The sequence below is a fragment of the Microcebus murinus genome, chromosome 6, assembly GCF_040939455.1.
Source record: "Microcebus murinus isolate Inina chromosome 6, M.murinus_Inina_mat1.0, whole genome shotgun sequence".
NCBI classification, from domain to species: Eukaryota; Metazoa; Chordata; class Mammalia; order Primates; family Cheirogaleidae; genus Microcebus; species Microcebus murinus.
The window spans coordinates 44069208-44096655 of NC_134109.1; the positions used below are offsets into that span (position 1 = coordinate 44069208).

General features: G+C 36.3%; 1 protein-coding gene across 1 annotated transcript; it reads right to left on the reverse strand.

Moving 5' to 3' along the window:
- Positions 1 to 3658: 3658 nt before the first annotated feature.
- On the reverse strand, positions 3659 to 27197 carry CGRRF1 (cell growth regulator with ring finger domain 1). Its single transcript, XM_012758037.3, has 6 exons — positions 26924 to 27197; positions 18175 to 18314; positions 11120 to 11297; positions 10826 to 10973; positions 4432 to 4539; positions 3659 to 4203 (listed from the first exon to the last, which is right to left on the reverse strand). Exons 1-6 carry the CDS (start codon positions 27025 to 27027, stop codon positions 3883 to 3885), a joined length of 999 nt encoding a protein of 332 aa, XP_012613491.1. The 5' UTR covers positions 27028 to 27197; the 3' UTR covers positions 3659 to 3882.
- Positions 27198 to 27448: the final 251 nt, after the last annotated feature.

Genomic DNA, 27448 nt, shown 5'->3' on the forward strand with positions numbered 1-27448 from the left:
CTTCCTTCAGGTCTCTAGAGAGGCCTTCAAATATGCTATATTTGAACTAGAAACCTGACCTCTCTCTTTCACATTCCCTACCACTTATCCCAGCTTTGATTTTCTCCATAGCACTTACCTCCAACTGATATGTCTTTTACTAGTTTGTCTCTTTCTCTCTACTAGAAAGTAAGCTCCATGAAGGCAAGAATTTTTGCCTATTTTATTCACTGCTGTATCCCCAATAACCAAATAATGCTTGTCTTTGGCACTCAATAGGTATTTGTTTAGTTATTGAATGAATAATCAAATGAGTTCAGGAAGCAAGCAGAGATGAGATCAAGAACACAAGTATAGTGTTGGTCTCAAAAAGAGATATAATACACTTTTCTTAGGGAAGAGAAAAGAATGTGTACTGGCTTTGAACATGTAGGCAACGTAATGACAGTAAAACCTACTACCCACATGGCTTACCATGGGTGATGCCCACATCTAAGCACTTTGTACATATTATCTGGGGTAATCCTCTCAACTGTCTATAGGTAGGTTCTATCATCACCATTTTATAGATGAGGAAACTGAGGCAGAGTGAGGTTAAGGAACCTCTCCAACATGACTAGCTATTGAGTGGCAGAAGTAGAATAGAAACCCAAGACATCTGACTTCAGTGTCCATCATCATGATCTCCACACCAAACTATGTCTTTATTTTTCCTTTTTTTTATTTAATAGATTTAGGGGGTACAAGTTGAATTCCATTACATGTATATATTGTATAGTGGTGGAATCTGGGCTTTTGGTGTAACCATCACCCAAGTAGTGTACATTGTACCCATAAGTAATTTTTCATCCCTCACTCCCTCCCCCTTCCTCCTTATGAGTCTATAGTGTCCATTACACCACTCTGTGTGTCCTTGTGTAGCCATAGTTTAGCTCCCACTTATAAGTGAGAACATGTGGCATTTATTTTTCTGTTCCCAAGTTACTTTGACATTATTTCATTCTCTTATTGATGAGTAGTACTCCATGGTATATAAATATACTACATTTTCTTAATCCACTCATCAGTTGCCAGAATAGAATATATAAAGAACTCTTATAACTCAATAATGAGTTGAATAACCCAATTTAAAAATGGCAGCCAGACATGGTTGCACGCACCTGTAGTCCCAGCTACTTGGGAAGCTGAGGCCAGAAGATCACTTGAGCCCAGGAATTTGAGGGGACAGTGAGCTGTGATGATGCCATTGCACTCTATCCAGGGCAACAGAGCCTATTCATCAGGTCAGAACTCCATCTTGAAAGTTCATTGCCAAGAGTGATAAAACAGCAGTGGGATACAGAACTTGAGGAGAGTGGAAGAGGTTTGGAATAGCTATTGGGAGTTCAGTAGGGAGTCCATTAGGAAAAAAAGTTAAGTATTATTGAGCAGTGCTGAAGGCCCGGATGCAACTAAACTACATGGCTTTGTAGTGGACTCCATTAAGCTGGGAAGAGAGGGTTGCTGAAAGAGGAGGAGTACGTAATATATACTCACCTGTCAGGTCTGCTTAGTGTAGCCTTGGTTCTAAAAGTTGCTGCTTTTGGAAAGTAGCAACTACTCTGTATATACCAAATATGTGTTTTTCTAATAATCCATTGAAATCAAATGCATTTATAGATGTTCTCACAAAATGTCACTATTCACAGCTACTGGCAAATCGCAACACAAGCCTCTAGGAGTCAGTGTGCTTGTTTTTTTACTTAACCTACCAAATTCTTCATATTAGCACTGGGGGCAGAAAAATCAATTATTTTAGCTGCAGCACAAAGAACTAAATGCAAACCATCTGTAAGAGTTACGAACAATAATGGATGAATGAACAAAATGTGGCATTTTCATACAGTGGAATATTATTCAGCCTTAAAAGGTATGAAATCTGAAATAAGCTACGACACGGATGAACTTTAAAAAAATACTAAGTCAAACAAGCCAGAAACAAAAGGGCATATACTACACGATTTCACTTATATGAGGTACCTCGAATAGTCAAATTCATAGAGACAGAAAGTAAAATGGTGTGTGCCAGAGGCTGGGGGGAAGGAGAATGGAGAGTTATTGCTTAACGGGTATGGAGTTTCAGTTTGGGATAATGAAAAAATTCTGTAGATAGATACTGGTGAATATTGCACAACAATGTGAATGTACTTAATGTCGCTGAATTTTATACTTAAAATGGTTAAAAATGGTAAATTTTATGTATGTATATTTTACTACAAAAAAATTTATGAAAAATGGAGTAAGATTGAAGGGTTGGTAGAATCTGCCTCTGAAGAGAAACTATGTGTCCAGGACAGTTTAGGTACAAACAGATCTCTACAGGGAGGCAGGAGGGCTAGGATGGCCTAAATGCTCTGTGTATTCCCCCAATTCACACTACAAACTAGGTCTTCAAGATCAATCATTATATTGCTACTTAACTGCCGCAGGGACTGCAGGTTTTGACCACCCTGCTTCCAATGTCAGAGCTTTAGGAACTTCCAGAGGTGGGGATGTTTCTAATGAGCTATCAACGTTCCTTTTAGGCACAAATACTTTAAGGTCAGGACTTGGCCTGATTCTTTGTAGCCTAGACTCTCAAAAAGTATCTGGCCCCTAGAAAGTATTTATTACATAGCAAGTGAATGTAGATGAAAGTTTGATTTGGGTTAAAAAATGGAGAAGAATGTCTTCTTGAGAGTGCTATATCTGACTGGAATGAAATGACAAAACACTAATACAAAGGTAAGGCATTATTCTTAATACAAATAGGACAAAAAAGGCTTGAAAATCTCCCTGAATGTCACAGTGTATGTGCCATGATCTGCTTTGTTGGTGAGTTGAAGGTCACTGTCACTGAAGACACAGGAAGCTCTGATTAGCCTTTTGCTTCTTAGTCATCTTGGAAAGAGTAGGGGATGGGGCTTTTTTGCCTATAAAGTTCCTCAGTTCTTACAAGTATATAACAATGGATGAACAAAATAATTTACTATTCAGAAGGATACTAGATTTGGAATAAAAGTACACTAGAAAAATAGTTATTTCTTTTAGTGATTTTTCTAGCTCCAAAACCCCTCCAATTTTAGATAGATTTACTGTGCAAGAGGAAATCTAAGGTAAGGCATTAAGAGTTCCACCGATCTGGTGATCTAGTAGATCACATCCTGCTAATCTAATCACATTGGATGACTGATTTAATAAATTTAATTATCAAAATAATTTATTATTCAAGTTTTATATATTTGCCTCCTATAGATGAGTATCATTTTAATTTATGATACACTGAGAACAGTCAAGAATTGTACCTAGTACTTATGATTTAAGAAGCTATATTTAAAAATTAAGACTTGTATTTATATAACTATGATGATAAGGGAAATTGGAAACCAAACAGATGACTATTTATAAAAATTGATTTCAGGAAAGGATTTAAAGAAGCCCTTTCCAACTTCTTTGTAAACTAGGGAACATACAATTACTTTAAGAATTATGTTTTTCCCTAATTGTATTTCAGATTACACCAAAGGGAAAACATTTAGTAATCTTAAGACTTTGACCTCCTCAATTTTAGACGGATTGCCTTTTAGAATGATTTTTCTAATCAATATTATAGGAAGTCTTCTAGCTGATAAAAGGCCAAACATTTATATTCTTCTCAAGAGCTGAATGAATTTTTATGTATTAACACAGATGGTATTCCAGTACTCATCATACTAAGCAGAAAGGAATAATTAATTTTCATCATCCATGTACTGTACAAATATGAAGCTAAAGTAGAATTTTCACTGATGGTCAATACTGTAGATTCCATGTTATGATTAATTCTAAGAATACACACTTCTGCATCTTTAGGAGAAAGTAGACTTTTCAGTTGTAACAACATCTTCAAAGAGTTTTCAGTTTGTCTTTGTCTTGCTCTTTTTGACTGCAAAGTGCAAAAGATTCCTGCACAAATTGCCTGCACATTGGGCACTGCTGAAAATATTTGACACAGCCATCACACAAGCACGTGTGTCTGCACGGCAAGAGCACCCAGTTCACAGTCCCATTCTGGCAAACAACACAGTCCTTGCTGTTCTCTTCAGATGGCTCCACTTCACTTTCAGATAGTCCTGCCTTTTCCAACAAACTTCTGTCTGTGTTTTCTTCTTCTAGAGAGGAATTGCTGGAGGGAGTGGAATTATTATTTGCAGACATGAAAAGTTGCTGAAAATCAAAGAAAAAAGTTTAAAGATTATTATAAATAACAATTACTCCTTAAATCTGGGTGTCATAAGAGCTGCTCAAAATATATGAGCTAGCAAATCTAATTGCAAAGAATAGTTAACTTCTGTAATTACTAACTGAAAAACATAATTATATCCTCATAAATGGCCATTCTTTGAAACTCTGTGAATAAAAGAGACAGAGAAAAGACTACAAAGAACAACTTACCTTAAGATCATGAAATTGACCTTGAGCCAAGAGTAAATACTGATATAATATTCTGCAGGAAAGTTTATAAGTCTTATCAGGAATATGAATTACTGATATCATGGAAATCTGAAATAAAAATTGAACACTGGTCAGTACTTAACCTCCTTATATTATTTCACAAACATGTGAAAAATGCTTCTCAAATAAAAATAAGAGGCTGATAAATTACACAATTTACAGTAATTTTTATAAATCACAGTCACTGTAGAAGAACCAGTTACTGACATATTTTTGGCAGAATTGTTTTAATTGTACTCAAATTTATAAATTTAATGTGATACAAATAAAAATACCAATGAGCTTTTTTACAGAGCTATATACATTGACTCTAAAATTCTCATATAGAAAAATAAACATGTAAGAATAGCTAGGAAAATATAGAAAAAAGAGAGCTATGAGGGGGACTAGGCCAGTCAGTTATTAAAACATACTACAAAGCCTCTAAAACCAAAACAGTATGGTACTAGCACATGAACAGATGGATGGAACAGAATAAACAGTCCAGAAATAGACCTAATTATGTATGTATATTATATTATAATATAGATGACCTAATATGATAAAGGTGCCATCTCAAATCACTGTACAAAGACAGTCTTTTTAATAAACAGTATTGGGACAACTGGATAGCTATTTTGGAAAAATACAAAATTACAAGCATTCCTCACACCATACATAGGAATAAACTAAGCCTAAGAGATCTAAATGTAAAAAGTAAAACTATATGACTACTAGAAGAAAATGGGTAGATTCCTTTTCAGTCTCAGTGTAGGGAAAGACTTTATGACTCAAAACCCAGAGGCAGATAAATTTGATACATTTGATGATATAAAAATTAAAAACCCACATGCCAAAAAAGCACCATAAACAAAGTCAAAATACATGATAAACTGGAATAAAATATTCACAACATATATCACAGATTAAGGGTTAATATCCCTAATTCATGAAGAACTTTTAAAAACTAAAAAATGACCAAAATCCTACAGAAAAATGGGCGAAAGACATGAATAATTCACAAAAAGATATAAACATGTCCCTTAACCATATTAGATATTTAATTAAAATAAAAACTGCACTGTTTCTCATTCATTCAATTGAAAAAAATTAAAAAGCTTGTCAATACACTCTATGGAGATACACTCCCACATATATTGCTGGTGGAAAAAAAATTGTTTTTAAAAGGTACAATTCTAATGGAGGGAAATTTGGCATTATCTAACAAAACAACATGCATTTACCCTTCAACCATACAACCCCAGTGATATTAAGACACATATGCACAGGTTATTTAGTGCAAGATTACTTGTTACTATAGAATACTAGAAACTACCTCAAGGTCCGAGCACAGGAGACTGGCCAAATAACTATGGTACATGCACACCATGCACACAATGGAACTGTGAGAAAAAATGTCAGGACCATCTCTGTGAACTGATCTGATTTCCAGGAGATATTACGAAGCAAAAAAACCCCAAAGTTCTAAAGAGCATGTATAGCATAGATGGTGTGCTACCTTTCATGTAAGAAAAAAAGAGAGGCTGGGTGTGGTTGGCTCATGCCTGTAATTCTAGCACTCTGGAAGGCCGAGGCGGGTGGATCATTTGAGCTCAGGAGTTTGAGACCAGCCTGAGCAAGAGCGACACCCCGTCTCAACTAAAAAAAAATTGAAATAAATTAGCTGGACAACTAAAAAAATATATAGAAAAACTTAGCCAGGCATGGTGGCACATGCCTGCAGTCCCAGCTCTTCGGGAGGCTGTGGCAGGAGGATCACTTGAGCCCAGGAGTTTTAGGTTGCTGTGAGCTAGGCTGAGGCCACAGCACTCTAGCCAAGACAACAGAGTGAGACTCTGTCTCAAAAAGAAAAAAAAGAGAAATAAGAAACACTGGGAGGATAAACCAGAAAACAAGGACTTTGGTTAATCTACCAAATCTATAAGGATTGGGGTGTGTGGGAATGGAGTGGAAGGGATTTAGAAGATAACAACTTAGTATATTATCACTCTATATGGCTTTCTGACTTGTGAGAGAACACATCCAAGTAATTTATGGACACAGTTTGGCTATAAACCCTTAGTCTTGGCAGGAAGCAGGGAGAGGGCAGTTGGAGCACCAAAATAATTAAATTCAGTAATGAATTATAAGCCACTGTGGGGGGGAAAATTCATGAATCCATGGAGATAACAGACAAACAAATGGGAGAAAAGGAAGTCTGTTGCTTCTTGGAAAATGCTGAGGACTGTCTAGAGGGAGGGCTGGAGCTGGAAAATAATCATTCTGCAACCATCACGGTAAAAAGAAAATATGGCATGGTCTTAAAGTGCCTCTCCACAGACCAAGAGAGAGAAAAACTAGAGCAGTGAAGAAATTAGATAGCACCTTAACTGAGAAATCAAAATTAATATCACCAATGAGAGAAAAGAACACTGCATGCTTCTAGAAGTTGTGCCCTGAAAAGTACACGTCATCACCCGTGCAGTTCACTGGCTGCAAATGCATAACTTAATCTGATCATGAGAAAACATCAAACAAAATGTTCTATTTTACCAAAAGGGTGTGTATATGTAACTGTATTTTTCAAAAATGCTAATGTCATAAAAGACATTAGCAAAAGAAAGGCCATGGAAATGTTCCAGATTAAAAGAGGCTAAACTAGCACTCTGGGAGGCTAAGGCAGGAGGATTGCTTGAGGTTAGGAGTTTGAGACTAGCCTGAGCAAAAGTGAGGCCCTATCTCTACTAAAAATAGAAAAAGTTAGCTGGGTGTGGTGGCACTCGCCTGTAGTTCCAGCTACTTGGGAGGCTGAGGCAGGAGAATCACTTGAGCCCAGGAATTTGAGGTTGCCATGAGGTAGGCTGACGCCCTGGCAATCTAGCCTGGGCGACAAAGTGAGACTCTGTCTCAAAAACAAATAAATAAATAAATAAAATAAAAGAGGCTAGATGACAAATACAAAATCTGACTCTAGACTAGAACTTGTACTGGAGAGGAAAACATGTGCTGAAGAACACTTGTTAGATCAACTGACAAATTAGAATATACGTAATAGATTGGCTAAAATATTATATCAATGTTAAATTTATAAAATTGTTAAGTATATTCTGGTTATATAAGAAAATATCCTCCTAATATCATTAGGAGATACACACAAGTATTTAGGGTAAAGAATCATCATGTATACAACTTACACTCAAATCATTCATTTAAAATATATATGATAATATATATGTGTGTATATATATATGGGCAAATAATAACACAAATGGCAGAAATGTTAACAATAGGTGATTTGGGTAAAGGACATATGGGTGTTCTTTTACTTTTTTATTCTTGCAACTGTTTGAAATTATGTACAAATAAAGTCTTTACAAGTTTATAAAGATTTATTAATTTAATAATGGCTTCAGAGGCTTTTAATACTAAAGCAAAATGATAGGATTGGTAGAAGATAGTAATATTATCACCTCATATTAATAAGAGTGTCATTTGATTGAATATTAAAAGCCTCTGAAGGTACTCTCAGGATAGTTACAAATATATATGTAGTGGTAGGTATATATTTGATATGGAAAAAATATTCAAATATACTATTAAATGAAAGAAGTTTATAAAATAGTTATGTACAATTTGATTCTTTTTTTAAAAATATATATATATAAAGATCTGGAAAGATACAAATATTCACAGTGGTTATCTCTGGATAACAGAATACAGATGATTATACATTATTCCTTTTGGCTTCTCTAGATTTTCTAATTGTTTTCCTGCCACAGTGTTATTTAAATAATATAAGAAAAAAACCACACTAATGTAATTAAATTAAAAATAAAAAAATTTAAAGTCAAAATCTTATAATAATAATTCCTACTTTTTCTTTTTTCTATCTAAAACAACAAAGTGGTTCCTAACTACACTATCTAAATGTAATTCTTTGCTGTTACAATAGAAATGAAATTTTTTTTAATTTGGAATCCCTGACCTTCAAATAGAAAAATCACCAATGACAAAAGAAATATCAAATGTTCTATTTGCTTTTAAAATTATAAACAGAGAATAGTAATACAAAAATGCTTTAGTTCCAAAATTAGCCCCAATCTGAGAGATAAAAGACAAGAAAAGCAAGGGTTAACAGAAAAAAGGGAGAGAAAGTGTAGATACAAGACACACAAAAGGACCCAGACAGGGAGACATACATAAAGAAAGAAAAATGGCTGTTAACCCTTGCCAACCAGACACTCAGGCTCCCCAGCTGGAATGAGCCTTGCACAAACAACTAGAGCTGGGCCACATAGTCTTCACTCCAGTCTGATCAGGGACCTGATAGCAAATCCATCTCTGTTTACCAGGCCACTGAACTGGACACTTCAAAAATAGTTAAAATGGTAAACTTTACGTATATATATTTCACCACACATATATACACAAAATCCTTCCCTGTTTTGATGGAGGAAGAATGTTAGAAAACAAAGGTGACACTGAGCACCTGAAGTAGACAGAGAACACCATCAATAAATGGAAAAGGAATCAAACCAGAAAGCTGGGAAGGATCATGACCATGATCTGATCCTTTTGTTTTGAACAAAAGGAAAAGGTAGGAGAACAAAACCCAAGGAATTTAGAAGAGATGGGGGACACAGTGTGGAGAGAAAGGTTTCCTGAACCAGGTAAGCAGGGTCAAGAACAAAGCAGCTGGAAATATGAAACTCCGGCTTAGCAGGTCTTATATACCTTCAATTGAGAAGGAAAGAAGGGAGGGAGGACACCAGGAGCTCTCTCATATACACCATCTCCTGCATGTGCACCGAGGCAGTTTTGCTGGCCAGCTCTATGAGGCTCACTAACATTGCTTGCTATGACTTGCTGTTATTTTGTTTTTGTTTTTTTCTTTACTTGCCAAACCTTTATTGAACACCTACTGTGTTCCAGGCACTGTGCTAGGTTCTGGAAATACACTACTGTTGGTATGACTCTTATTTTTTTATATTTTTATTGTATATATTTAAGGTATACAACATAATAGTTTGACATCCATATACATAGTGAAATGGTTACTACAGTCAAGCAAATTAACATATCCATCATCTCACGTAGTTACCCCCACTTTTTTGTGGCAAGAACACCAAAAATTACTCTTTTAGCAAAAATCCTGAATGTAACACAATATTAACTATAGTCCTCATGTTGTACTTTAGATCTCTAGACCTGTCCATCTTACATATCTGCAACTTTGTCTCCTTCGACCTACATGTCCCCATTTCCCTGCCCCCAGGTCCCCATGACTTGGAAAAAACAACCTGACTTCAGTTCCATGGAACTTCTGTTTGATAATATTTTTTAAAAAACAAAAAATTAGAGAGGCAAATGAACAGGCTCTAGATTTCTCAATAAGAGTCTACACCTTGCAAAGCTCAATGTATGCTTGTTTCAGGGAGATACTCCTATTTTTAAAAAAGGTTCACAGTCAAGCCCTGGTTCCATCTCTCACTACCTAAATAACCAGGATTTTTTTTTTTTTACTGTTTCAGTTTATACAAGCAGGATATTTGTACTGTCATAACACACATTAGGTTGTTGGAAGAAAAAAAATAAGTTAATGTTAGTGAATGTACCTTGTATATTACAAAGTATCAGAAAAAATGTTACCATATCTTTAATAATGAACATATCCATAGCAAGCACTATTTCCCCAAAAGTTTATTTCATGTATAAATTTCTGCCATACTTAGAGGATTGCCAAGGCTCTGAACCTCTTAGATTTCTAAAATGCTTTTATCTTCCTAATATGAATAAACTACCAGACTACAGAAATAATTGGCATACAATGAGAAAAGAAAATTATAATAATTACTGAAAATACAGGAACCAGACATAAGACATCGGTACAGCAGAGCAGGGGCATGATGGAAACAAGGTGACTATAAGCATACAAAAAAAAAAAAAAAAAAAAGAATGGCTACTATCTTAAAGTTGAGCACTTTTAGGTCATTACATTGCTTATTTATTCTGTGCTAAAAATGTTAAGAATAAACATGCTTCCTAAAAGACTTTTCTACATTGCAGATATGACAGAATATGATGAAATTAACTTAATTCAACTATATCTTTTATTTTCTAAAGTCATATTCTTGTGACCTATAGGCAAAAAATAAGTCATACTCTGAAGGTGTGGTTATATCTATAAAAATCATACAGTTATACATCCCATATAGTAGTTTTTCAAGAAAAATATGTCCAGGCCAAATGTGCATCCTCAGAAACTAAAATACAACCTTTTCCATTTCACCAAATAATTAAAAACTACCATCCAAATCACTTAAAGGTAATGCTTTCAGAATTTTCAATTACTTACAATATCATAAATTTCTCGGTCATCCTCATCAGCTAAGGTCAAAAGCACTACCAATGGATATCGAGATCTGGGCACTGTACCAAAATCTTCAATTTTAGTATCCCTTGGTAATTGGCAATATATTTCTTCTTTGCTATCCTTTTTAATACTTTTTGAAAATGTAAAGGTAAATTGCCACTATAACCAAAAGAATAAAAACATACCAGAAGTGATCAATAACTTAGCAACAACTTTATTTTACCCATAAAATGTCTAATTTTCATGTGCTAATGGGTATATCAGATAAAAGGATACAAATACTGATCTCGATGGAGATATTCACTATACAGAGCATCTTCTAATGCTTGGGGAGTGCTTATTCTGAAGCAATAAACATGCTTCTGCAGAGCTTCATATAATTTTTGAACACTGCACCCCCAGTAGCATGTAAGGAGGCTATCTTCAAGGCAATCTGTTGTCAAGGTTATGCCAGCTGCAAAAGACAAAGGAGAAAGAGAATGAAAATTACCTAATGTAACCTCTAATACAATTTTACAGGGTAAGTAACAAACGTTTCCTTTTGGATGCTGGCCAGGCTGATGGCAATTAAAAGAACTCATTAAAGGGTAAGCACCTGTAAATGAAAAAATTGGCTTCTATAAAAGAGCTATAAAACCTCAGTGTCTACACAATTTTTGAGTGCTATCTATAAACTTTCTTACTGTTTATACATTTAAGCTTGGAAATCATCAATTTAGTTTTCTTTTTTGGTAATTCCAAGACTATTCTTTTTTTTTTTTTTTGAGACAGAGTCTTGCCTTGTTGCTCAGGCTAGAGTGAGTGCCATGGTGTCAGCCTAGCTCACAGCAACCTCAAACTCCAGGGCTCAAGCAATCCTCCTGCCTCAGCCTCCCAAGTAGCTGGGACTACAGGTATGCACCACCATGCCTGGCTAATTTTTTCTCTATATATTAGTTGGCCAATTAATTTCTTTCTATTTATAGTAGAGAAAGGGTCTCACTCTTGCTCAGGCTGGTTTCGAACACCTGACCTCAAGCAATCCGCCCGCCTCGGCCTCCCAGAGTGCTAAGATTACAGGCGTGAGCCACCACGCCCGGTTCCAAGACTATTCTTGTATAAATTTTAAAAACTAAAATACAGGTCACTATTGATAACCTACCACTCTTATAGTGTACATAATCCTAACTACAAGAAGAAACAGTACAGCTGAATAGAACTGTCTCCAAAAGTGAATACACACATCCCATGGGCTCTACAAGATGATCACTAGAGTAAGAAAAATATCAAAACGAAATTGAGCTTTACTAATATTAATATATACATTGACAACATTAATATACAGTTGTGTCACAGAGTTAATGTCCCATGTAATATGCAAAATATCCTGAGGAAAGAATGGGGATTCCAAAACATGGAGCATTTAATAGTGATATACACATTCATTTGCTTTCAACATAAGAAAAGATATTACAATTTGAGTAGATCCGATTTAAGCAGACAAATTATGAATGGACATAAAAATTATACAGTTTTATTATTTAACTCTTACATAGGACTTACTATGTGACCTTTTCTCCAAATGTGGCATTTGTAGCAATATCACGTTCAAGGGTGGTGATACCCAGTCTCATACCACTGGCGATGTGAAATGTAACCTTTAGTACTCTTTGGCACTGGTGTACTGACTAGACCAAAAGAGCAGGTTGGGGTCATTTGTTCTTAGCTAAACAGCCTTGGTCTCTGATTCTGGCACTCCAGACCAATATCCTTTTATTGAAGTTGTTTCTGTTGCTTGCTAATAGGAATTTTGATTGATATATTACCTATTTTTTAAAATGTGATCAAGAGTATGTGTTAGAAGGAGATATACAAAGACAAGTCAGTAGATGTTCTACAAGATACCAAAAACTGATTGAGTTTTTGACTTTTCTTCTCAGTACTTAATAGTATGTACAGCAGCAGTGACATGGGGCCATTTCTAATAATATTTAAGAAAAAATTTTAATTGGTAGGGACTTTGCATAGGTAATCAGAGCAAAATTTGATTTCAAATTTTTTTTTTTTTTTTTTTTTTTTTGAGACAGAGTCTCGCTTTGTTGCCCAGGCTAGAGTGAGTGCCGTGGCGTCAGCCTAGCTCACAGCAACCTCAAACTCCTGGGCTTGAGTGATCCTTCTGCCTCAGCCTCCCGGGTAGCTGGGACTACAGGCATGCGCCACCATGCCCGGCTAATTTTTTATATATATATCAGTTGGCCAATTAATTTCTTTCTATTTATAGTAGAGACGGGGTCTCGCTCTTGCTCAGGCTGGTTTTGAACTCCTGACCTTGAGCAATCCGCCCGCCTCGGCCTCCCAAGAGCTAGGATTACAGGCGTGAGCCACAGCGCCCGGCCTGATTTCAAATTTTTATATGACTCCAATAATCAACTATTAATTCGAATATGGAAAATTCTATTAGGTATTAATAGCTGAAGAAAAACTCCATTAATACATATACATACAAACACACATATATACAATCACACATATTTTTCTCCATATGTCACTATAGATCCATACAACATAAGGCAGGGGAAAAAAGTTGGAGATAGATAGGAAAGGAAAAAACAGAAAAATCATATGAAAAAAGTAGGAAAAAATCCATAAAATGATTACTCAATATTATTGTATTACTGGCAAAAATGTGAAAAGATGTATGTATAAGGCTGTTCTGTGTAGGACTAGTTATCATCCCAAAATGTTGAAATTTGCTGGGTACAGTGGCTCACGCCTGTAATCCTACCACTCTAGGAGGCCGAGGTGGGCGGATTGCTTGAGGTCAGGAGTTCGAAACCAGCCTGAGCAAGAGCGAGACCCTGTCTCTACTATAAATAGAAAGAAATTAATTGGCCAACTAATATATAGAGAAAAAATTAGCCGGGCATGGTGGCCCATGCCTGTAGTCCCAGCTACTTGGGAGGCTGAGGCAGGAGGATTGCTTGAGCCCAGGAGTTTGAGGTTGGTGTGAGCTAGGCTGATGCCATGGCACTTACTCTAGCCTGGGCAACAAAGCGAGACTCTGTCTCAAAAAAAACAAACAAACAAACAAAAAAAACCAACAAAATGTTGAAATCAACCCAAATGTCTATCAATAGGGGACTAAGTGAATAAAATATGGTACTATACAATAAAGTACTAAGCAGCTATTAAAAACAAATTGAGGCATATCAGAATCTCTATATGTACTATTATAAAATGATCTTCAGAACATGTTGCTAAATGAAAAAAAGCAAGGTGGAGAAAAGTAAATACATATGCTACTGTTTATGTCAAGAGAGGATACTCATAGTGGATTAATAAAATGTGGTATATGTATACCATGGATTACTATTCAGCTATAAGAAACAATGGTGATATAGCGCCTCTTGTATTTTCCTGGATAGAGCTGGAACCCATTCTACTAAGTGAAGTATCCCAAGAATGGAAAAATAAGCACATGTACTCACCATCAAATTGGTTTCACTGATCAACACCTAAGTGTACATATAGGAATAACATTTATCAGGTGTCAGGCAGATGGGAGGGGGAAGAAGGGGATGGGTATTTACATACATAATGAGTATGATGAGCACTGTGGGGGATGGACACGCTTGAAACTCTCACTGGGGGGAGGGGAGGCAAGGGCAACATAAGTAACCTAAACATATGTACCCCCATAATATGCAGAAATAAAAAAAAGAGAGGATACTCATATATATGTGTATGTTTACATTAAAAAGGAACAGGAAGGATAAACCCTTTAAAAAAAGAAAAATTCAACTTACAGCTTACAGAACATACAAAACTACACAGTTTATTTGCTTTGTAAAAAGAATCAGAGTTCCAGAGATTAACATATAGTTAACTAAAAGGGGGAGAGTGTCAGAGACCGCTGACAATTGGATATTAGACTTTAAAATAGTATCTCTGAAATTAATATTAGAAGTTAATTAGAACTATAGAATCTATAAAATTCTACTCTCATCATTCATAAACTTGTCTATTACATAAACTGAGAAGAGAATGTAGTGATTTACACTCTCTGATAATAGTTCAAGTACTCCTATGCAAAACTATTCTTTTTCCTTTTTCACAATTTTTTGCAAAGACAGTTTCCACTTTTATATTTTTTTATCTTCTAAAATTCAGTGCACACACAAAACCACCTTAGATTGAAAGCATTGAAAGAAATAGGGCCTACTGTAAATCAGAAAATTCAGAAAAATTAAGTGAAGCAGCAAGAGTGTGACTTTTCTCAACCTGCCCTTACCCAGACTTGCTATAACAGGCAAATAAAGCAGAGTTTAAGAGACAGCCTTGCAAAAAATTGAAGAAAATAAGGACTACAGCCAAATATGCTGAGCCACTAAAAGAGAAGAGATACAATGGGGCAGAAAAGCCACAAACCTTCTTGAGGAAGAACCCCTGTGACAGAAGAAGTAATAGTTACATAAAAGGAGACCATGCATGAGGATAACCAAGCTGGAGTACTGGGAGGTGAAAGTTTTAGATTGGAGGGAATGGAGGTTCACAAACTCCTCTAAAAATGCCATGTATGTTTTTTCGCCTCACCCTCTTGCTTTATGTTAGCTCTTACCAGGGTGAATAAGCTGCAGTAAAGGAAACAAGGAAGCTATTTACAAAAGGACAACAGAATTTCCGAATCAAATTAATTCAACCCAACTAATATACACTGAGTACATACTTTCAATTTCATTAAAGCCTGTATATATTGAGGACATGGAAACATAAATCCAAATACAGTATCATTACATAACAACAAAAAAATCCCAACAGCCTACCATTAATAAATAGAACTAAATGACTAAGATTAAAACTGATGCCCTAGTTTATTTTCAAGTTAAATCAGGTTTCCAGATGTTCCCCTTCTTCCCCTTAATATATGTCAGGCACTTTGAGTATAATAGTAAACAAACAAATAAAACCTGGATTTTTAAAACTATCTACACATCAAATGAAATAACCTTTTAAAATGTCAAAAATACTGTCACAATATAATTTCAATGTTCTATGTAGACACCTTTAGTGGCACCTAACTTTCCATAGTTTAAACAAATCAATTTTGTTCTGCTGAGTACAACTCACATCAAAATCCTTCTTATTTCACCATAGAAGACAAATAATGAATCATAAAATTGGTCTTTTATAAATTAAAATAGTTCAGCAATCATGTTGTTAAGTCTACACATTTAAAAAAATTTTCATGTACTTGAATAATGCTACTGTTGGTTAGTACTTCGTGTGCAGGCATAGCTGGAGAGATCTACTTATTGGCTATCTCTTCATTTGCTTCAAACATTGGTAGGACTGGCTCTACTTGTGACTCTGCCTGCCTAAAAGATAGATCCATGGATCTCCTCACACTTTCTAACTCACAAGTGCCCTGTGTTCTACTCACAATGTATCAGCTCTTTGAACTTTTTCATTCTATTTCCAGACTTGTGGAACTTCACTGCAGGAATGACAGCCATGTTCTGGTAGGTCTTTTTTTTTTTTTTACTGGGGGTTCTGCTCAAGAGCCAGATGTGACATTGTAGCAGGTTCAAGTCCACAGCCACAGAGGTGGGAGGTCACTGAACCACCACTATTCTGTATACTCTAATCAGACATACACAACTATCATCTTCTAAACAAAGTAGTTTTCTCTGTGTCATATCTTCAAATTTGGTTTTCCGAAGTGAAAATGTCAGCATGAACCCTTATCCACTACTGAGGGGAAAAGGGTCCTAGTTTCCATCAATTCACAGGGTAATAGTATTTAGGCTAAGGAGGAAGAACAAGAAATTTTTTACTTTTTCCCTATAAATCAAGATTTACTTAAGGTTGATGATTCATATTGACTAAGCAAACTGATTTTTGACAAGTGATTAGATTCTGAAAGTTAAAGGCAGAAAGGATGAGTGGACAGAAATGGTCTACAGAAGCCAAGGGAGCAGGAGGTTGAGAAGGAAGGACCGGTCAGCTCTATAAAATACTGCAGAAAGCATTAACTTGGGCCTGAAAGGCTCCACCAGATTTGATGACTGCTAGTGGTCAAAGGTGCAAGGCAGAAGTGGTAATTAGTGACCTTGGAGAAAGCCATTTCAGCAGAGATTCAGGGAAAAGTCAGACTACATTGCCCTGAGGAGTAAAAGAGAAGCAGGTGAAGAGGAGAAGGCGAATGTAAACAGCTTTTAAGAAGCAGGCTGTGAACAGAAGAAGAGAAATAGGGCGGTAGTTAGGATAAGATAAAAAGCTGAGAAAGATTTGGGTTGTTTTTAAGATACCTGAAAGGTGACCAAGTATAAAAGGTCTCAGCCCCAAAATCTCTAAAGAGCTACAGAACTGTATCTAGAACTCTGTAACTGTCACACAAGCATTTTGAAGTCGAAAGTTCAAAACTGAATTAGTTGCCTTTCTTCCAAAACCTGCTGTTCCTCCTGCTCTCTTTATCATCATGGTAACAGGATCTGTCTAGGGAGGACCCATATAAAGAACCTGAGTCTTCCTACACTCTTCTCTCTTACCTGTCCCACCCCCTACATTTTATCCATAATAAACTTATTGTTTCTCTAATGTTGTATTCTGTTTCTCACCTATTTCAGTGCTTCTCCCTCTACCTAGAACTTCCCTCAAACCCAAGAGGTAAACGCCTACTTATTTTTTAAGACTCTACTCAAAAAAAAAAAAAAGGGAAAGAAGGAGGACAAGAAAAATAAATAAATAAATAAGAAAGACTCAGCATATAAAGCCTTTCCTGATTATGCCTCTTCACCTTAACAAATTTAACCATTTCTTTCTTTATAATTCACTCCAATGGTTCCTAGATGGTCCGGCAGACAATTTATTTTTCCAAGTTAAGTACAGAAACAAACAGCTGTCATCTGTTACTATCATCTACAAAAATAACATTTTATATCAAAATATTTTATACCAAAATACGATAATTTCAGATTAAAAGACAGTTCTTCCAAAGGTTAGCAACCTTACATTAATTGTATTTAGACATAACACAATATTTCTTACTTTACTGAACCAATAAAAATGGCATAGTCCTAACAGACTTCTCTCATTAACACTTCTAAAACTTCATTCTGCTTTGTATACATATCTGCCTCTGTTTACTAGTTGATAAATTCCTTAGGAACAAAGTTTGTAAATTCTTAATCTTTGTATCTGCAATATACAGTTGTCCAGTCCATGGAAAAAAATAGATGCTCAATAAATGTTTGTTAAAAGTCTAATGAAGGGAAGGCAACAGAGAAAGAAAATAAAAGGGCTAAAAAGGAGGTATACACTGAGAGAAAAATCTTTGGAAAATAGCCACCAACTTGTAAGTGAAGCTGAAGATGGATTAGTGATCTCTAAGCCAAAGGGATTCTTGACTTGTCTCATTTGCTTTTTGAAAACTCTTGTGCTGAACTGGGTCTCTTCTGAATTTCTCAGAATTACTGGAACATCCCAACCAAACCTGAAAAAAGGTAAAAAGAAAATAAAACATTTTAACAAATTTTGAAACTTTATATGTAAAGTATGTTGTGCTTCATTAGCTATTCCTTCCAGCATAAATGTCAGAAAAAGGTTAACTTACTCAATTTATATGATTTTACAGAATTAATCTAGAATTAAGGGAGATTAAAGATTGCACAGAACTGCAATACAGTTGGTCTTCTGTATCTGTGGGTTCCAAATCTATGATTCAACCAACTGCGGACTGAAAATATTTGGGGGAAAAAATAATCAAAATAATACAAATAAAAAATATATAGCATAACAACTATTTACATAGCATTTACATCATATTAGGTATAAATAATCTAGAGATGATTTAAAGTATATAGGAGGATGTGTGTAGCTTATGTGCAAATACCATATCATTTTATAGAAGGTACTTGAGTATTTTTGGGTTCGGGCATAGGTGGGGGTCCTGGAATCAATCCCCTCCAGATACTGAGGAAGGACTACATATTTTTCAGTTGGCTGAATCGACATACTCTTGAAAACAAAAAGTTCTATTGTTAACATTATTGATAACAACAAAGGAATATAGTGATTACAGATAAATTATAATTAATATAATAGCAAAAACATGATAGAATTATTGAATTTTTTTTAAATGTGAAAATATATATATTCAATATGCATATGATATGATGTATGAGACAAGAGAACTTTTAAAACACCAAATACAGCCCCTCATTTACATAACATATTTTCTATTTTTAAATTTCATGTAAAAATGTAAATTCTCACAATGTGCATTCAACAGACTTAATAGGAAAATGAATGGGACTAAACTCAATTCTTAGTACAATTAAAAACCAGCTTCTGGGACAAATAGGTAACAGAAAAAAAATACACCTAAGTTTACTCAATTTAAATAAATAACCTAAGTTAATACACACCAGTTAAACTAGGGGACTTCAGTTTAAGATGGCACAGTTAGGGTTGTACTTTGATGTGCTCCATTCTCTCCAAACACATAGCAGTAATAGATAAAAAAAAAAAACTCAAAAAGACCTCACTGAAATGAGCAAATGAACTGTGATATATTAAACTAAGGAATAGTAGTACTCAGCACTAAAAAGGAAAAACTTATTGCAACAACCACATGGATAAATTTCAAGAACATCGTGTCATACAAAAGAAGCCTTACACAACAGTACATGCTGTATGATTTCCTAATATGAAATTCTAGGGCAGGCAAAACTAATTTATGGTAGAAATATAAAAGAGAACAGTGGTTGCTTCTGGATTGTATATAAACATTACTTCAAAAAAGAAATATAAATTTAAAAAAACCACTGAATTCTAGCCAATAATATGCAATGCTTTAGTACTTATGGGTGAAGAGTACAACTTACTTTGAGGTAAATCACATAAGATGGAGTGATGGGTGGATAGAATGACAGATAAATGAACAGATATATAAAAAAGAAATTATACGTCCATTTTGCTGGTTCTTAAAAAAAAAGAAATTATAATAAAATGTTGATGGAAGAATCTAAGTGATGGGCAAATGTGCGTTCACTGTATAATTCTATTCAACATTCTGTATGTTTGAAAATTATTATGATGTTAGAAAAAAAAGAGACATAGCTGGGTTTAAACACAAATACCTTTATGGATCTAAAAAGGGAAAGAAACACAAAGTAATGAGTAAAGCTGATGCCACGGTTTGATGGGTTCCGAATCTGATAGCATGCAGTGGCAACTAAGCCTTCACCTAGTAAGGAGATCAACATAGGTTGTCCACTCCAGACAAAGACCAGAATCAGGTTCACAACTAGAAACCAGGAGCTAGGTTAGGCCAATAACAATATGACACAGAACTGTCATTATAAGACCTGGTCCTAGACTGCGGATCTAGGATTCTGGGTGTAGATAATTATAAAATGGCTAAACAGAGAGGATGAGGACAAAGGAAAAGAATAAAAGGAAAAAAATCTTCCATTAAAATTTAGGTTGCAAACTAAAATTCCAAAACACATGAATAAATCTAATACTGAGAGGAAGACAATGAAATTAACAAATGGAATAAAAATTCACTCTAGATGAATTTAATTTTATAAAACAGTTGGATAAGGCTGCTGTGGTCCTACCTAATGAAGCTGAAAAGCAAGAGCCTAACAGATCAAACTGCTTCCAAGTAACTTAACTGTGACCCAGAACAAGGCTCAAGAATATTTATAGGAATACAAAAATACCCAGCACCCAATTAGGGGAAATTCACAATATAGCATCCAATAAAAAAATTTACAGGCATGAAAAGAAGCAGGAAAATATTACTCATACTGAGGAAATTAATCTATAGAAATAGATGCAGAAATGATACAGAGAATAGGGTCAGTATACCAGGACATCAAAATAGTTATTATAACTATATTCCATGTGTTTAAGAAAAAAAGATTGAGCATATTATATAGAGGCATGGAGGATATAAAAAAGGCCCCCCAAATTTCTAGAGATGAAAAATACAATGTTTTAGATGAAAAAAACAACAACACTGGATGGGATTAATAGTAGATTAGATATCATAGAAAAAAAAGGTTAGTAAACTTGACGACAACACAGTAAAAAGCACTCAAAATGAAACACTGAGAGGAAGAAAAGACTGAACAAAAATAAACATCAGTAAGCCAACGGACAACTTCAAGCAGTCACGTAACTGAAGTCTGCACATGTAACTGAAGCAGAGGAGGGGCAGAGGACAGATAAAGCATTTGAACACATAATGGCCAAAAACTTCCCCAAAATCTTAAAAACTATAACCCTACAGATCCAAGAATCTCAATGAAACAAAGACAATTATGCTAAGGCACATAATAATCAAATTGCTTAAAGCCAGTAATAAACAGAAAAATCCTAAAAGTAGCCAAAGAAAAAAGATAAACTACATACTGAGAACAAAGAGTAACAGCTTTCTTATCATAAGTAATGAAAGCCAGAACATCTTTAAAGAACCAAAAGGAAAAAAAATTGAAAAAAAGTCTAGAATTCTATACCTATATTTTTCAAAAGCAAAATAAAGACTTTTTCAAATATAACAAAATCTAAAAGAATTCATCACCAACAGACTTGTACAACAACAAATACTAAAGGAAGTCTTTTGGGAAGAAGGAAATCATAATAAATGGGAATATGGATTGATACAAAGAAATAAATAGCATTGAAGTGGTAACTATGTGGGGGAATATAATCCTTTTCTTACATCTCTTTAAAATATTAGTTGAAGGTAGACAGTGATAAGTTAGAAGGATATTACAAACCCTAAAACAATCACTGAAACAAACTTATTGCTCATAAACCAGCAAAAGAAATAAAATGGAATCACGTAAATTAATTAATGCAAATTAGGGCTGAACTAGAGGGAGAAGGAACAAAGAATAGATGGGACAAATAGAAAACCAATAGCAAGATGGTGGATTTAAATCCAACCAAAACAATAATCACATTAAATGTAAATGATTTAAACTTCCCAATGAAAAGGCAAAGATTATCAAATTGGATAAAAACATAAGACCCAAGTATATGGTGCTATAAGAAACCCACTTTAAATATAAAGACAGCAGGCATGGTGGCTCACACCTGTAATCCTAGCACTTTGGGAGGCCAACGCAGTAGGATTGCTTGAGGCCAAGAGTTTGAGACCAAGCCTGAGCAAGAGCAAGACCCCATCTCTACAAAAAATAGAAAAATTAGCCAGGCATGGGGGTGTGTGCCTGTAGTTGCAGCTACTTGAGAGACTGAGGCAGGAGGATCACTTGAGGCCAGGAGTTTGAGGTTGCAGTGAGCTATGATGACTCTAGTCTAGGCAACAGAGTGAGACTCTATTTCAAAAAAAAAAAAATATATATATATATATATATATGTGTGTGTGTATCTATACCTACACATAAAGATAAAAACACATTACACATAAAAGGATGGAAAAGATATACCTGCTAGCACTAATCAAAAGAAAGCTGGATGCTATATTAATACCAGACAAAATAGATCTTAGAGCAAAGACTATTACCAAGAATAAAGAAGAACATTTCATAGTGTATAGGGATCAATTTGTCATGCAGACAAAATAATCCTAAATGTTTACATACCATTAACAGAACTTGAAAATATAAAGCAAAAACTGATATGACTGCAAAGAGAAATAAACAAATCCATAATTACAGTAAGAAATTCTAATACTCCCCATTACCTCAATAATTGGTAGCACCAATACACAGAAAAGCAGTAAACATATCAAAGATTTGAAAAACACTATCAACCAATTTGACTTAATTGGCACTTACAGAACATCTCACTCAACAACAGTAGATTATATATTATTTTTAAAGTGCATTAGTACATTTACCAAAAAGGGATCATATTCTGGGCTTTAAAACAAGTCTCAATAAATTTATAAGTCAAATCATAAAAAGTATGTTTTTTGACCACAATAAAATCAAACTATCAATCAATAAAAGAAATATCTTAAAATCATGAACTGAATAAAAATGAAGACACATATCAAAATGTGTGGGATGCTGATAAAGCAGTCCTTATAGGAAAATTTAAAAGCAGGAAACATCTATCTATATTATTAAACATAGGTCACTACTGAGTCCAAGTTTCAGTCAACAAAACGAGTTAGCACTTTAGATCCAGAATTTCTAGAGAATTTACCCAGTTCAATAAGTTTGATCCAACCGAGTGTTAACATTCTATCTTTTGGCTTAACAAACTTACAATCCATTTTCACACAAATTCCCTAGGATTCCATGGATATGAATAGAAAAATTTTGCAATTCTTTTAGAGAATAGGCTATTTCCAATCAGGTCTGATTTTGTCCCTACACTATGGAGTATGCAGAGATCTGGACCTCCTGGCAAAAAGGTAACAGAAGTAGGTCTTAAGTATGGATATCCCTTTGCAAAGCAACTGCCCCAGGTGAAGTTATTACAGGATCTTCAAGCAAGCGAAGACCAGTTTTCTCACATGTGGAAGGAAGGCAAGTGGTTTTCATCAACAAGGGAGGCTCAGAGTGACTGGGATTTCAAGATTCCCCAGCTTTGTCCATGTGTATCTATCTAGATGTCCCCAGTTCAAGTCTCAGGGTTCCACTTTTTTCTAGTTAATATTCTAAATGAGACGTTGATAAGACTTTGTAATTCTATTACCAGCACAATTAAAACTATTCTACTTTTAGCAAGGCTGGCTCTGTTGCTACACAAAATAAAGTGCTTTAGAGCCATGGAAGCTTTCTGATTCTCTAACACTTGACTGATCTGACAGTTTAAAGACCTGAGTTTGTCATTTCTTACACCTAGTGCTCCAGTGAACTCAGAAGCAACCATTTTACCCTTCCTCAAGCCTTGTATTCATCATTACTGTCATAATAGTGAAGGGCTTTTTAGCCACATGGCCTCCCAAAGCACCTGTTTCAGAAATCATTTTATCACAATCAACCAAAGGTAGAAATTAATCAAATTAATCATATATTGCTATATGCCGTGGATTACTAGAATCTCATCTCTAATCAGCAAGGAGCGAAAGAAATTACCAAACCAATCCCCAAATCTTATCTTTGAGGTTTTTCTCTCAGGAACCCATTCTTAGTAAAAATTTCTTTATCAGTAAAGGTCCAATCAGGAGACTGAAACCACAGCAGCTATTTTAATAGACAGAATTTAATATTTTAAAAAATGTTAATCAGATATTGAAGAATTGAAAAGGCAAAAAGAGGACAGTGAGTACCAAAGAAGTAGTAACAGCAGGAAGCAGCTATCTCCTAGGACAAGGGAACATAGGAAAGAGAATTACTACAGTTTAGAAATTTGGAAGAGGGACCCCATGGAGCTCTGACTCAGATCTGAGCAAAGGATGCTGGTATCTTTAAGGGGGTGCATAAAGCTGGTTCTAGCAGAGTGGAAAAGCATAAACTGGAACAAGTGGGACCAACTGTTCCTGCTACAGTGAGGCACTATTGTGGTAGGACAGATGAGAAAAGGAATCAACAGGAAGCAGGCAAGTCCCTTCATCCTCTTTCAGCCTTTCAGTTTCCCTCCCTTGTTGGCGAAGCCAGAAAGGCAGCCAGCTAGCAAAGGAGAACTGTGGTTTAGAGTTCTGCCCCAGATTCACAAAAGGGTGGTATGAAGTCAAGGTCAACAGTTTAATAACCTATAGTCAAGAGGAGGCAGGGAGTAGCTACTGAGTCAGGATCCCTGACTATCTGAAACTGCTAAAGGATGTGAATGGTCTTCTGGAATCCTTTCTGCACAGTGCCTGGCAGGAGCTACTGAAACCACCACATAAAGAGAAATAACACACTTCTAGATGCATGCTGCTTTGCTATTGCTATCGGGATTTCAATAATCAGATGCTCCTGTTCTTTCTCTACTCCCACACATTTCAGGTAGACACAGAACAGTGGAAAGAGTAGTACTGAAGGAAGAACCAGGACAGAGAAAACAGCTGACCATGAGGGATTAAATTTTGAGAGGTTAAAAAAAAATGACAAGGGTGAAAGCATTGTGGATTAACTAGTTTACCTTTTGGCTGGGGTACTAATAGATGTTTTGATGAGATCCAGATGGTATACAAGTTTTCATCATTTCTAGTCAATAAATCTGTGACCTTGGCTTAATTTTGCAAATAAATGTAGTAAAAAGTTTATCTACACAGGCAAGGCTAACTCAGATGGAGAGAATGGTTGGGTTAGGCTCAAAGTGACTGCTTAGGCCTAAATCAGGATGGAAGTGACTGGCATTTACATGGTCTTGTGACCTCAGCAGTGCTTAGCCCAGACTTCCAAAAGTTCTACAATTATCCGGGCTTCCACCCTTGTAAAAGTCATATCCTAATGGAGTGATAAGGCAATTATTAAATTTTTAAACAAGTCTTAATCCTGACAGAGCCTAAATTTGAACCTAGGTCTATCTGATTCCAAAGTCTGTCTCTTAACCACTACAAACATGAAGCTCCTGACTACCCTTCACCCACAGATGCCAGTATCATTATCAATATGGATTTCACTCATTTTCCTATTCCCAGCACCAAATATAGGTATCTATGATATCTAATTAGTTGGCCTATTTAAAACAAAAATTTAAGCATATAACACAATTAGCAACTAGTTACTATTTTCCTTGATAGAAGAAAATTATGTTTAAGAGGATAACACTAACACTACAGTCATTTAAAAACCCTTGTTACAGCTGCTTTTCTCACTTGGGCAATACCTTCCTGATTCCAGTTACAAATCTTCTTGAAATGAATAACAGCAATAAAATCTAATGGGTCAAGAATAAAAAATTGTGTAAGTCTGGTTTTCATCTTCCCTCACCCAAATACATGGTATTTTATGCTCTATTGTTGGCAGGGTAGAGGGCAGTGTGGAAATGTTAAAACTTTGGTTAGTTCCTAAAGATGGTATATATTTTCAGAAACCTGACAAGGGCCTGTATCCTTTCCTATGTGATCAAGGGCCTGTATCCTTATCCTATGTGATCAAAGGGTATTTTTCAACTTGTTTTACACAGCCTGCTTTATTCACTAACATATTGTCCTCTGCCCCTCTGCTCATGCTATGCTCTCTGAAATGCCTTTTCTTCCCTACTATACAGGGTCGACTCCATTTATTTTTCAAAATATTCATTCTCCAAAATCCAGCTCACGTTTCTCTCCTCAATGGAGTCCTCTCCGACCTCTTCAGGTCATTACTGTTATCCACTTAGAACTACTGTTTGATCCACTTGGAACTATTAATACAATCTTCTCAAAGGGACTGTGGAGGCTGCAGCCTAGAAAATCTGCTGTGGACTAGAAACATGGTTTCAACTAGCCCTATTTATAAGGCTTGTCTAAACATGATACAATGGCATCTCTTCAAGAGAGAAATTGTAGAACCACTAGGTTAGAATTGCTCAGGCGTTATCTAACAGTCCATTCTCCTTGTCTCCAATGGGTATATTGCCTCTACCCCTTAGTGTAACTTATTTCTTAGGTCTCTCAGAAATATAAAATCATGGTTTTATAATTCTATCGACTAAATGTCATTTCAAAAGGTGTGGAATATGTACAGAAATCGTTAACTTCTCAAACGGTAACAGAGTTCAGTTATAAGTTGCGCTGAAAGATCTGAGGTCAAGGGCTCAGTTCGAGTCAGAAATACAACACTTAAGCTCGTTTACTGTCCCTGTCTGTGCACTGTGACACACGTGACTGCTTCGCCTTGGACACACAGTAGGCCCAAATCTGGGACAGAAGCCTGCAGGACAAGCACTTTATCCCAGCACCACGATCAGGCCGTTCCTGGGCGCTTTATCATCTAGAGACAAAGCTAGGTAAAATACCCCAATCCTGAACCAACCCAGATGCCCGCAGCGACGGGGACAGGACGGTGATGCAGGGCAGTGACGCAAATGCAGTGCCTACCTTGTTTTCCTCCCAAAGTGGGAGCCCTCGGCACCGGGCGTTGGGGGGCCGAATCCCCCACGGCCGCAGGCGTCCCAGCCCCGCAGGCCCCCTGCTGCTCGCCGCAGACCCCACGCCCCGCTGTCCACTCCTTCGCCCCTTGCCCCTAGCCCTGGGACACTTACCATCCCAGTACCAGGCCGGTGGTCACGATGAAGCAGGTAAAGACCACCGCAATGTAGAAAAGCGGCGAGTATTCATAAAGCGTTACCAGAAACACCGCAGCCATCAGGGTCTCCCTCCGGGTTGAACCCGGCTCCAGCCGCCCGGCCCAGCCCAGCCTAGCTGGCCAGGGTAAAAGCCACTACGGTGCCCCGGAGCGGACAAACTTTGTAGGTCTTCATTCGCCTGGGGTTCTCATAAGCCAGACGTGGGAGCAGCCTCGCGGGCAGCAGGAGCCCGCGTGCCAATCACGGCGTCGCCTGCAAGGCCCGCCACGCCCCTCCCGCTCCCGGCCCGAGCTATTGGCTTAAGCGAGGGGCGGGGCCAGACTCGCACCGCCCCCGACGCCGGGGACTGGTACCCGGCGAGCGTCTTCTCTGCTAGCCGCAGCCGTTGGTCGTCGTCTTCTGCGTGCAAATTCTACATAGATATTGGGGCCCCCTCTGCCCAAGACTGAGGCAAATGCAGGTTTTCTGATGCCAGAAAGA

Coding starts and splice junctions, on each gene's coding strand:
- CGRRF1 (XM_012758037.3), bottom strand. CDS start 27,027: ATGGCTGCGGTGTTTCTGGTAACGCTTTATGAATACTCGCCGCTTTTC. Junction 11,298..18,174: donor ATCTTCAGCTTCACTTACAA/GTTGGTGGCTAT, acceptor TGTCTTTTGCAG/CTGGCATAACCTTGACAACA. Junction 10,974..11,119: donor CTCCATCGAGATCAGTATTT/GTATCCTTTTAT, acceptor ATTTTCAAAAAG/TATTAAAAAGGATAGCAAAG.